General features: G+C 45.7%; 1 protein-coding gene across 6 annotated transcripts in view; it reads right to left on the minus strand.

Annotated features, from left to right (window-relative positions):
- IL7 (interleukin 7) overlaps positions 1-9,929 on the minus strand; it is a 30,372-nt gene extending 20,443 nt beyond the window's left edge. The window contains exons 1-3 of one of the 6 annotated variants that reach the window (XM_030553317.1): positions 9,111-9,929; positions 5,023-5,102; positions 3,324-3,463 (exon numbers count right to left, since the gene is read on the minus strand). In XM_030553317.1, coding sequence (XP_030409177.1) covers positions 3,324-3,463; positions 5,023-5,102; positions 9,111-9,169 — 279 coding nt within the window. In that variant the 5' untranslated portion in view covers positions 9,170-9,929. Of the gene's footprint in view, positions 1-3,323; positions 3,464-5,022; positions 5,103-7,932; positions 8,103-9,110 lie in introns of all 6 variants that reach the window. The other 5 variants (XM_030553314.1, XM_030553315.1, XM_030553318.1 and 2 more) reach the window with 5 other exon arrangements.
- Positions 9,930-13,333: the final 3,404 nt, after the last annotated feature.

Genomic DNA, 13,333 nt, shown 5'->3' on the forward strand with positions numbered 1-13,333 from the left:
CAGGATGGGTTGTAGATCCCTGATGATGCGTTGGAGAGGACAACACTGAACAGTGCACTGATACACAGGTACCCTCTCACCAACAGCACAAGAAGAAGAACTCCACATGGACTCCTTCTGAGGGTCAAAATGACAGTCTGGACCTCTACATTGAATGCTTCCGCCGATGTGCACAGGCAGAAATTGTGGAAAAACAACATTGCTTGCCTCATAACCTAAGTCGTGCAGAACGCAATGCCATCCAGAGCCTCAGAAACCACCCAGACATTATCATCAAAGAGGCTGATAAAAAAGGTGCTGTTGTCATCATGGACAGGTCTGACTACCAAAAGGAGGCTGCCAGACAGCTCTCCAACACCAAATTCTACAGGCCACTTCCCTCAGAACCCACTGAGGAATACACTAAGAAACTGCAGCATCTACTTAGGACACTCCCTACACTAACACCGGAACAAATCAACATACACTTAGAGCCCCGACCAGGGTTATTCTATCTACTACCCAAGATCCACAAACACAGAAATCCTGGACACCCCATCATCTCGGGCATTGGCACTCTCACTGAAGGACTGTCTGGATATGTGGACTCTCTACTCAGACCCTGTGCCACCAGCACTCCCAGTTATCTCCGTGACACCACTGATTTCCTGAGGAAACTACAATGCATTGGTGACCTTCCAGAAAACACCATCCTAGCCACCATGGATGTAGAGGCTCTCTACACGAACATCCCACACACAGATGGAATACAAGCTGTCAGGAACAGTATCCCTGATGATGCCACAGCACAACTGGCTGCTGAGCTCTGTGCCCTTATCCTCACAACTATATCCTCACAACTATATGAAATTTGATGACAATATATATCTCCAGATCAGTAGCACCGCTATGGGCACCCGCATGGCCCCACAATACGCCAATATTTTTATGGCTGACCTGGAACAACGCTTCCTCAGCTCTCGTCCACTCACGCCCCTTCTCTACCTACGCTACATTGATGACATCTTCATCATCTGGACCCATGGGAAGGAGTCTCTGGAAAAATTCCACTACGATTTCAACAGCTTCCACCCCACCATCAACTTCAGCCTGGACCAATCTACACGGGAGGTCCACTTCCTAGACACCACGGTGCAAATAAGTGATGGTCACATCACCACCACCCTATACCGAAAACCTACCAAACGCTACGCCTACCTTCATGCCTCCAGCTTCCATCCCAGGCACATCACACGATCCACTGTCTACAGCCAAGCACTGAGGTACAACCGCATCTGCTCTAACCCCCCAGACAGAGACCAACACCTACAAAATCTCCACCAAGCATTCTCAAAACTACAATACCCGCACGAGGAAATAAGGAAACAGATCAACAGAGCCAGACGTGTACCCAGAAACCTCCTACTGCAAGACAAACCCAAGAAAGAAACCAACAGGACTCCACTAGCCATCACATACAGCCCCCAGCTAAAACCTCTCCAACGTGTCATCAGGGACTACAACCCATCCTGGACAATGATCCCACACTTTCACAGGCCTTGGGTGGCAGGCCAGTCTTCGCCCACAGGCAACCTGCCAACCTGAAACATATTCTCACCAATAACTGCACACCGCACCATAGTAACTCTAGCTCAGGAACCAATCCATGCAACAAACCTCGATGCCAACTCTGCCCACATATCTACACCAGCGACACCATCACAGGACCTAACCAGATCAGCCACACTATCACCGGTTCATTCACCTGCACGTCCACAATTGTAATATATGCCAGCAATGCCCCTCTGCTATGTACATCGGCCAAACTGGACAGTCACTACGGAAAAGGATAAACGGACACAAATCAGATATTAGGAATGGCAGTATACAAAAACCTGTAGGAGAACACTTCAGCCTCCCTGGCCACACTATAGCAGACCTTAAGGTGGCTATCCTGCAGCAAAAAAACTTCAGGACCAGACTTCAAGGAGAAACTGCTGAGCTTCAGTTCATCTGCAAATTTGACACCATCAGCTCAGGATTAAACAAAGACTGTGAATGGCTTGCCATTTACAAAACCAGTTTCTCCTCCCTTGGTTTTCACACCTCAACTGCTAGAACAGGGCCTCATCCTCCCTGATTGAACTACCTCGTTATCTCTGATTGAACTACCTCGTTATCTCTAGCTTGCCTGCATATATGTACCTGCCCCTGGAAATTTCCACTACATGCATCTGACGAAGTGGGTATCCACCCACGAAAGCTCATGCTCCAAAACGTCTGTTAGTCTATAAGGTGCCACAGGATTCTTTGCTGCTTGAAAGTTTTTTGCTATCACTATGTGATCTCAGGCAAGAGGCTAGTGGACACCTTCTACCACACAAACAGTATTACTAACAGTTCTTGCTGATAATTTAAGCAGACAGAGAAGCACTGATTAGACATGGAGACTGAACTAATCTCTCCAGAGCTGGGGTAACACACATTGGCTGGGAAATGAGGGAATCTGCATAATAGGTGCTGGTGCTACCCCTATTCCGTGAGGACTTTAGATTTCAATATTCACAATCCCATACCTTTCATGAGCACTAAATTCACAACTCCTTAAATAAAAATTAAATAGCAAATACTTTTATTTTTTCCTAGCTCCTGTGGAATTCTAACGACTGGGAATGATTCACTTGATGTAGAGAGCTGTTGACTTAAGCATTCCATTTAATGTGCTGGTACAAAGATATAAAATACTGGATGAATGGTCTGGTATGTCAGTCTTCTCCTTAACTGGCCTTTCACATGGCTTTCAAATATAGTGATTATTTCCAGTTTACCTCTCATTGCTGACAATGATCCAGAGATCAAGACTGTGGGCCACTTTTTTTAAATGCTGACTTTGTGCATATATTCAACAGAGGGCATAAATCTTTAGGCAAAGTTATAAAGAGATGCAAATTATGGGTCAGATTATGTAGCCTGTACTCATATTGAATAGCATTTACAAACACAAGTAGTCTCAGTGACTTCACCACAACCACTGTGTAAGTGCTCTCCAATGGGATTAGGTGTTACACAATCTAGACCTAAATATTTTATATCTCTAACTACCTGTGGCAAGGACACGATCATCTGAGTCATATCATTTGCACCTGCAAATAACTGCATTCACAGCTAGGTGTGAGTGCAAAATTAGAGGCTGCATCGTTTCGTCCCTTAAAAAAAAACTGCACACCCATTTTAATGTGTGCCTTTCAATGTGACATTTAGCATGAATTAACCTTAAAATTATTCACAAAAAATCCACCTTTACTTTAAAAAAAAAATTAAAACAAAAGAATATGACTACCTACCAGCAATTCAATATCGTGGCTTAGGATATTCTCGTACTTTTCACGTATTACAGTTGTATTTTCCATCACACAAGTAGATGAATTTACTGGCAACAGAACTATGAACAGTGGCAGAATCCCAAAGACAGACCTAAAAAAAACTAGATTACAACAACATCAATTAAGTATATTTTTAATACCACAGAGTATGCTCTATTAACTGTTACATAATGAAGTCTCTTATAGTAACTTATCTGGGATTTACTGTTCAACTCTACCAAATAACTGATATATTACAGTCCATTTTGGTTATGAAATGTGAAAATGCCTTTAAACATACTTTTGTGACAAGGTATCTTTTAAATGCATTTTCAGACTATGTTGCCCTAGGGGTATTAACATAAATTTAATTAATGCTAACAAAAGTAATAACTATGTTGAGAGGACAATAATATCCTTTAGTGTATTGTTAGAAATCCTGAAGCACTACAGTATACAGCAGATGAAGTAGACAAGTTTGCAAGTATAAATAAAGTTTTGCAAGTTTTGAATATTTGGATTTGGGGCGGGCGGGTTTAAAGTAAAGTTAGTGCTCATGAAAGACACTGTCCTATTTGCCCTCCGCTGGGAAGGTCGGGCCCCTCAAAGAGTCAGTCAGGCTGTCAGTCCTAGAAACTAAAATAGCCTCCATGTGCCAAATCCGCTTTGAGTGAAGTCAATGCAGAAATCTGACTGAATTCAATGTACACGTAAGTTATTTTGTAATTACATTTTGCCACAGCTCCCTACCAATGGGCCTTAATGCTATCTTGCAAGGATTACCTCTAGTAATAAGAATATAGCTCAGTCTTCATGCCCCCTCAGTCCCTCTCGGCTGATGTTGTCAATTGTGGTAATGTTGATTGTGGGGTAGACAGCTACTCTGTAGAAACTGAACTGAGAAACTCTTTTCATCGCTGTTAGTCAAATTTCACAGTCTTTATTTGGGCAAATTTCTCTTTGACTTTAAATGAGAGTTTTGCTTGAGTAACAGCCAAATTCATTATCCCAACCGTAGGTATTTTGAGGGCACCTATCACCAAAATCATAAGTCGTTGAAGAGCCATCCAAGGGAAATAATTTATGGTCACTAACAGTCAGGGCTGGATTTAAACAGGTCAAATAAAGGTGAACAGCTCAATATCTCGGTACACATTCTTTGACCTAGTCAGGTCCTAAGAACATATATACAAGACCACATGTAACACACATTGTCCAGGATGCCTGGGCACCTAATTTAGGCCTGTGGATCACACTAGCTGGCAGGGTGCCTAAAAGTTAGGCATTGCAATACTGAATTGAAGTCTCCTCAGTAGAGCTAGCCCTAGGCACCTGTCTGCATCTTTAGGCTCCTAACTAGCTTTGAAAATCTGGTCCAAAGTGCTATGTTATCCCTTGAAATTAAAGACATAAATATAGTAAATGTAAGGCTGTAAAAATATGTCCCTGATCCTGCACTCAGACCTCTGACTTCTACAGAGTCATAGAGTTTAAGGCCAGAGGGATCACTAGATCATCTAGTCTGATAGCCTGTGATATTCAGGAGACCAACACTGCCCCACACTGCCCCTATTCTAAATTTAGGGTTTAAAGTATTACAGCCCCCAGGAATTTAGATGATTATGATGCACCAATGGCAGTGGCCCCTGTAATGGTAGGGAAATGATTAAGTAAGATGTACCCAGATAATCCTGGGAAGTGACTGGCACCCATACTCTGCAGAGGAAGTCAAAGGAAACACAAGGTTGCTGCCAATCTGACCTGTGGAAAAATTCAGTTAGACTCTGAGCATATGAGCAAGAACCAGCCAGGCAAGCACCCGAAAAACAGAATGCTCAATGCCACCCCAGAGCCCTGGCCCACTCCATCCAATGTCCAGTCTCCAGCTGTGGCCATCTCTGATGCTTCAGAGCAGGGGTGGCCAACCTGTGGCTCCAGAGCCACATGCAGCTCTTCAGAAGTTAATATGCGGCTCCTTGTATAGGCACCAACTCTGAGGCTGGAGCTACAGGTGCCAACTATCCAATGTGCTGGCTGGTGCTCACTGCTCAACCCCTGGCTCTGCCATAAACCCTCTCCCACTCCACCCCTTCCCACCCCCTCCCCTGCCCTCACTCCTCCCCCTCCAAGCCTCCTGCATGTCACGAAACAGCTGATTGGGAGGTGCAGGAAGGGAGAGGGAGGCACTGATCGACGGGGCTGGCGCTGGGAGCAGGTGAGGTCAGGGCCGGCTCCAGACACCAGCCTACCAAGCATGTGCTTGGGGCGGCACCTTGGGACGGGGCGGCACTTGGGGGTTGTTTTTGGTTTTTTTGGTTCGGCCCGACGGCGCTGGGGGGAGGCGGGGCTTGGGAGGCGTGGTGCCGTGCTGGGGGGGCGGAGACTTGGGCGGTGCGGCGCTCGGCAGGGGAGGGCTTCAGCGGCCTGGCGCTTGGGAGGGCAGGGACTTGGGCGGTGCAGTGCGGTGCTCGGGAGAGGCGGGGACTTGGGCGACGCGACGCTCAGGAGCGGGGACTGGGGCAACGTGATGCTCGGGGGGCAGGGCAACGCGATGCTCAGGGGTGGGGCGGCGCTCTTTGTTTTTGCTTGGGGCAGCAAAAATGTTAGAGCCGGCCCTGGGTGAGGGGGAGCTGATGGGAGGCTGCTGACGTATTACTGTGGCTCTTTGGCAATGCACATTGGCAAATTCTGGCTCCTTCTCAGGCTCAGGTTGGCCACCGCTGCTTCAGAGGAAGGCGACCAAAACAGAATGAAAAACCACAGCATGGGGGGAGAATCCCTTCCTGCAGGTGGCCAGCTGAAGCCCTGAAGCAAACTGGAAGTGAGCCCCAGGGCTGCTGAACCCTACCCCATCAGACAATCACACTCATACATTGTCCAGCTCTCTCTTCAAACTAATTAAGTTGTTTGCCCCCACAACTCCTACTGAGAGGCTGTTCCAGAACCTTATACCTCTGATGGTTAGAAACCTTCTCCTAATTTCCAGCCTCAATTTGTTCATGGCCAGTTTATATCCATTTGTTTTTGTGCCAACACTCTCCTAAATAGCTCTTTACCTGCTCTAGTGTTTACGCCCCCTTCCCCTCCACACTCCCTCCAATGTATTTATAGAGTAATCAGCCTTCTTTTTGCTAGGCCAAACAAGTCAAGCTCTTCAAGTTTTCTCTCATCTGATAAGCCCTCCATTCCCTGTTCATTCTAGTAAATCTTTTCTGCACCCATTCCAGTTTAAATTCAACTTTCTTGAACATGTGTGACAAGAACTGTACACCAAATTCCAAATGAGGTCTTACTAGTACCTTATATGGTATTAATACTTCTCTAGTTCTACCAGATTATATCCAAGGATTGCAGTTGCCTGTTTCACAGCTGCATCACTTTACTGGCTCATAGTCATCCTCTGATCAAGGAACACAGCCAGGTCTCTCTTCTCCTCTGTCACTTTCAACTAATGAAATCTCAGCTTGTAGCAGAAATTATTAATAGACCTTAGGCATATGACCCTTGCACTTTATACTATTGAATTCCATCCCATTTCTGTTATTCTAGTCTTCAAGATCATCCAAATCTTCCTGTATAATATTCTGATCTTCCTCTGCACTGACTGTCCCTCCCAACTTTGTACCCCCATCAAATTTCATTAGCATACTCCTACTTTCTGTGCCAAGGTCAGTAATAAAAATATTGAGTAAGATTAGTCCTAAAACCAAACCTTGTGGAATGCCACTAGTAACCTACCTCCAGTCACTTTTTGGCACAATCTGTTACATTCTCCCCCTTGAACCAGTTCCTTATCCACTTTACAATTCTTATACTAGTCCCCTTCTTCTCTAATATAGCTAACAATTTCCCAGTTGTTTCATATTTCAAAAGACAAATAACAATGGTCTAAGTCTGTCATTAGTGCAACAGATTCCAACAGTAACATTAAACAAAACAGAATCACAGTGCTTATAGATATCAGTATATGGCAACAACACTGTAGCCATAGACCTACTTAATCTAGTAGTTTGTGATTAAAGATAACCTGCAAAGAAAAAAGAGTTGGGTCTATGCCATTATTATTATTTTTTTTGCCTCTCTATGATCTATAAAGAGGGCCTGAAAGGTTTGTTGGGGTGTGTGTGTGTTTTTACATTAGTGAATTAGGTCCTAATGAACCCATAATACTGATACTATAACAAAAGCCAAGAGAGAGCCAGACGATTGAGAAGGGAAAGGATTTTCAGTCAGATTGTTTATAATTAAATAAAAAGTGAACATCTCTTTATCCGCAATGACTCATTGCTATGTTGAAGGAAACGAAACTTTTAACAAAGTGAACATTCTGCTCTTCCAGTGAAAGTGTATGAGTTCATAACTCCTACTTCCTGAAATTCCCAGCCAGCAAGAGTTAATATTCCTGGGAGTTTCAGACAGAGGAAAAAGCACATATTTACAAAAAGCAATCTTTAGTCTCTTCAGTGTACAAGGAAGGGGCCAGGCAGGCACACTATCAATGTTATACCACCCAGGGGCAGGAGATCACTTCAATTTCCTCAGTAACACCCTTGCAATATCTGTGGATTAAGTGACAGTAATGGAAAGCTACCAGGTTGTAGCATCCTCGGGGTTTTCAATGCTTCCAAAAGCCTCCACCAGAGGCTGTTCAGAACCACCAGCAGGTCCAGTATGGGCTTTCCCTGCTGTGGCTCAAAGCACTGGGCAGTCAGGGTGGGCTGTGTCCCTCAGCCCCCCAAGCCATGGAAATGCCCCATGGGCCTGAAGGAGAGAAGAGAGTATTATCTTCCTGCATCCAGCTTCCCAAAGCAAGAGCATGCACGGGGGGGCGGGCAAGCAGAGGCAGAGCCCCCTAATTAGTGGGGGCACAGTGGAGGGAGGGAAGCAGCTCCTCTGGCTGCATGGGGTAGTGCCCTTCCCAAAGCAGTCAGATTTTTATTCTTGCGCAGGCCCCCTGCTCCAGAGCAGGATTCAGCCAGAGCCTGCAAACCCAGGAGGCTTAGTACATCTCCCTCCCCCCTTGGCTGGCCAGACGGCTAGTGTGAAAAATCGGGATACTTTTTTTCCTCCGGTGATAGTTACCTATATAAAACAACGCCCCTAATGCTGGGACAGCTGGTCACCCTATGGCTGAGGAGCCCCTGGCTGGGCGCGTGGGGATCCCCTGTTTGGTGCCTGCCTCAACTTTGTGCCGGGCTCGGTGCAGCGAGCCCGCCTGCCCCTGGCTTGGCACGGCAGGCCGTGGGCAAGGCGCACGCGGCAGGGAGAGGCTGCTCTTCCCTGCAGGAGCCGAGGGGGTGCGGCTGGTGGCTGGCGGCGGACCAGCTCCCAGGACGCCAGCCGCTGCCTGGGGGTAGCCGGTTGCCCTGCGGGGCGTCCGCGGGCAGGTGTTTGTTTGCACCGGCCTTGAGAGGGGCGGCGGCGGCGGCGCTCCCTTGCCCGCTCCCCAACCCTGGCAATTCCCACCAGCGCAATCCTGATTTCCCGACACCAGGCGGGCTGGGAACCGGCCGCTTCCACTTTCGCTCTGAAAAGCTGGGAAATTCCCGCCGGGGCAGTGGAGATAAAAGCACCTTCGCAGGCACCGCGGCACCATTGCGAGCGGTAGCTGTCAGGGAGCCAGCGCAGCCGGGTGAGACGGGCGCGCCGCGGGGCAGGGGGCAGCAGGCAGCGGGCTCTGCAGGCGGGATGCAAAATCCGCAGGGGCTGCGCGCCGGGAGGGCTGCAAGAGTCGCGGCTCGGGGGGTGCCGCGCGCGCGCGCCCCTTACCATGGAACATTGTCCGCAGGGGGAGGTGGAGAGAGCTGCGCTGGTGGCTTCTCGGTCATGGTGGTGGCAGAGGCTTGTGCATGGTGCGAGGCTGGTGCAGAGCCCGAGGGGAGGCTCTGGGAGTGCAGAATCCGCCGGGCCAGGCTGCGTCAGGCGCTGCTGTGCGAAGGAGCGGGCGTTTCCCGACTCACCAGCCCTCCGGCCGCATCTTCCTTGGGGGAGACGCGCTAGCTCCGCGGGGTTCTGCTTTTCCCATGGGACTTCCGCGTGCACAAGTTACTTTCACTTTCTGCTCTGCCCTGTGGCCCCCGCTCTCCAGCCAAGGCTGCCGACTCAAAGTGTCGGCTCCACCGCGGCCAGGGGCTGGGCAGGCGCTCGCGCAGGAGGTTCCTCTCCCGGGCGCTCCGCCGCAGAGCAGGTGGGACGGCGAAGTTAGCCCGCTTCCCCTCCCCCCTGCGCAGAAAAGCGCCCCCCGGTCGGGGATCCGTCCGCAAGTCCACCGAGATAGCCAGAGCCTGCGGTCAGAGCGCGGCTGAGGGGGCGGAGAAGAGGGGGAAAGGAAGCGCTGCACGCCAAAGGCCAGAGCCCCACCAGAAGTGACAGCTGGAGGCGCTGCTTGTGTGGCTTGTCCCGGTCCGGGAAAGAGGAGGTGGGATCATACATGCCTTCCACGCCCAGCCCTTCGGGGATCCCAATGTGCGGCAGTGGCAGAAGGATGTACCTTGGCAAGGCGCGTGGAAAGAACCATTCGTTAGTAATCAGGCCATTGGGAAAGGCTGGTTTTTGTTGTTTGCTTGGGAGGGGTTTTTTTTTTTGTATGTTTGGGGTGGGCAGACGAGCTGCCCGATCCCGAGCTGTGAGAGCCCCCACTTGAGGGGCTGCACCCAACTTGCATCCAGTAGCATGTGATTGAAATATGTAACATGCCGCCTGGGTGGAGGTTACTTTTGGACTTCCTCGACTCGTTTTCAACGCTCCTGAAAGCGTCGACCAGTCTTTAGTTCGATTGATTTTTCCAGGGAAATTGTCCACTAGTTTATCTTGCTGGGGTTGTTTAAGTTCAAACGATAGTACTGACTGGAGAGCAATTGCAAAGTGCAGAAAGCAGTTGGCCAGGGGGGTATGCACTCTGATCGATGTGAAAAGGTTTGAAATGTTATATAGCCAATAAACAATACCTCTCCCAGCGAGTCTGCTTTAGCAGAAAGGCCCGCCCGGTCGTGCAAAGCCCTGTGCGTGCCTGGCCCCTCACTGAAATCTTTGGCGCTCTGCCAATTCCAAACCACAGTAGTCTGCTCACGTGGGTCTCCATACGGGATCGGGACCTAACATTGATAGCTAGTTACATGGATGAGGGTTTTGCCTGACTAAAACTTTCAAGATTTGGTCCTTAATTAGATCTGTTCATGAGACTACTGAATTCATCACCAGCTTTTTATTGGTTTTACTGGGCACGCATGTCTTCCACCCTACCTGTATTGAAATTTGCCATCTCCTCTGGTCTAAAGTAGCCTGACTTGGTTGATGTTCAATTCAAGGCATGCTGCAGGGTTTCTTGGTGGGGGGAAGCAGTTTGCAGGTTGAAGGAGGTTTAGGATAGAGCATGATTTAGGGTGTTAGCTGGCCTGGCTGTATTTCTTCAAATTGTGGGTGGGGATTACCCTGTTCATGTTTTGTGATTCATAGTACAGAACTGGGAACCCTTGAGGGGATGAACCCTTTGCATTGTAAGGCCCCAGTCCTCCAAACACTTGTGTATGTGCTGAACCTTACTTACTGAAGTAGTCCTATTGACCTCTGGTGGTACTAGTGCTATGTCAAGGTTGGTGTCTGTGTAAGTAATTGCAAAATCACAGTGAAAAGTTGTACCAAAGTCACATGTTCACATGCTAGCAAACAATATGTAAAACTTATAAGAGTATTTTATTTAGATGTTCTGGATAAAAAAACTAGAAAATCAGCATATCAAAAAGATGCAGATGTGAAATATAATAATAATGATTAATAAAACCTTCCATAGTGTGACTCATTTATTTACTAGGCTGTGTTCTTTTAATACTTCATTCTGAAACTGAGGGTTAAATCCTGAAGTCAGTGGGCATTTTGATGTAATTGGTGCCAAGAATTCACCCTGGGACTTCTAAATAAATGTAAGTGTTTTTTTTCATGGTAATGTATTGTTGAAATATGGCACAACTTTTTTTTTTCTGTAGTCAAGGTGACAAGCAAACTAATAGCTTAGTCTGATCATTTTGGCCTGGGTCTTGAAACTAAATTCATGGGTATGCAAGGGTCTGCCAGTGTTTGAAGGCCTTCCTAAGTAAAATATGAACAAATAAATACTTGAATGCCATCATCCAAGGACATTATTTCACAAATGCTGCTTAATATGAAAACATCACTCTGTAGTAGAAAAGCATCAAAAGTATAAAGAAGCTTTGTTCCCAAAGCGTATTCAAAGTATTAGTTCCAGTATTCAGGTTAGTATTAGTATTCAAGTATTGGTTCCCAAAGCATATTCAAAGTAGACTAGAAAATGTAAACTTGTTTAATGGTCATGTAAAAAATATATGGAGTACTTCTTTCATCTCTGTAGTAGCTTCTCGTTTTTTAACATAGTCATGTCATCTGTTAAAATTACTCAGATTATCCAAAAGACATAAGACTATTGTGAAATCAACTACTGTTTTGTGACTAAGATTTATTCAGCAATAAATTAATCTGAATGTTAAAAGCATCAGGGACTGAAAATTACGGTTGTGAAGACTAAATGTAAATCAACTCCATGTATTATGGGAATATCTCAGCATTCATGAGTTCTGGATGAAAGAATCATTGGAGAATCAATGATATTAAAAAGGCTAATTTATTTGACCCTGAACTAGTCTAATTAACTGATATCATTTTTCGAATGTTAGGAAACATGTTTGATACATAAGGCCCAACCATGCTCGGAGTGAAGTCAGTAGCAAAACTCACTCACTGGAATGGGACTAGGCTACAGTTTAACAGAAAAAATCTTAAGATCTTGATTCTATAGTCTTTACTTGGGGAAAAACTTTAATTGACTTCAGCAAGAATGTTGCCTGAGAAGTACTATAGGATTAGAAAAAGAACAAGAGTACTTGTGGCACCTTTGGAGACTAACAAATCTATTTCAGCATGAGCTTTTGTGAGCTACAGCTCACTTCTACAGAAGCTGTAGCTCATGAAAGCTCATGCTGAAATAGATTTGTTAGTCTCTAAGGTGCCACAAGTACTCTTGTTCTTTTTGCAGATACAAACTAACACGGCTGCTACTCTGAAACCTGTCACTGTAGGATTGGACATATTTATTGTATCACGGGACTAGACAGCTCCAAAAAAATCAAATATTTCAGTTTACTATTTATGATTTGGCTAACTAAGCAAGAGTGGAGAGTAGGTGGCTTTCTGAAAGATTTAGGTGGTGATTCTTCCTGTACATACAGTATTTTTTTTGTCTGTGCCTGTCTGTAAATGCATATGTTTCCAGTATTCATTCACTGATATATAACCTTGATTTCTTCCAAGCTTTGAAAAATAAGCAGAAATAATTTTGAAAAACAGAGAAAGCATTGAAGTTTGCATATCAAACAGTTCCGAGATACCAGTAACATTCTCAATTTATGCATGAATGTACTTCATGAGTTTAGTATATGACTTTGTGAATACCTACTGTTCATCTAAATTACCTTCAGTAGGTATTACTAGAATGACTAGATCACTTTTTTTTAAAGTAGACCTGATGTCCTAACTTTCTGCAATGATTAAAAATAAATAAATAATATGCAGCAATTACTGCAACATATTAGTTGGAAGAACATTTAAGGGCCCAATCCGTCAAGCTTTCACTTTAGTGGAACTATTCATGTGGCTAATGCTGGGCGCATGCTGAAGTGTTTTTTAGGGTTGGAACTTAAAATATAACATGTAATTGCAGTAACTACTTTTCAATAAACGATAACATCTTGTGTACATAATTGCGAAAGTTTAGATTATGGCCTATTATGTCAATCATATTTCTGCAAAATTGGTGAATAATTAATTTTAAAAACTATATTATCAAACTACATATGTAGCAGAAGAGCTTTTTTATTTTGGGGTAAAAAAGCTCAGTGTTGTAGTTGAGATACATACTGACAGAATCCAATAAATTGGCGTTTCTGCTATTCATATCCTTATATTTTAAGTATAAATACGTG

This window comes from Gopherus evgoodei, chromosome 2 (assembly GCF_007399415.2).
Source record: "Gopherus evgoodei ecotype Sinaloan lineage chromosome 2, rGopEvg1_v1.p, whole genome shotgun sequence".
Classification (NCBI taxonomy): Eukaryota; Metazoa; Chordata; order Testudines; family Testudinidae; genus Gopherus; species Gopherus evgoodei.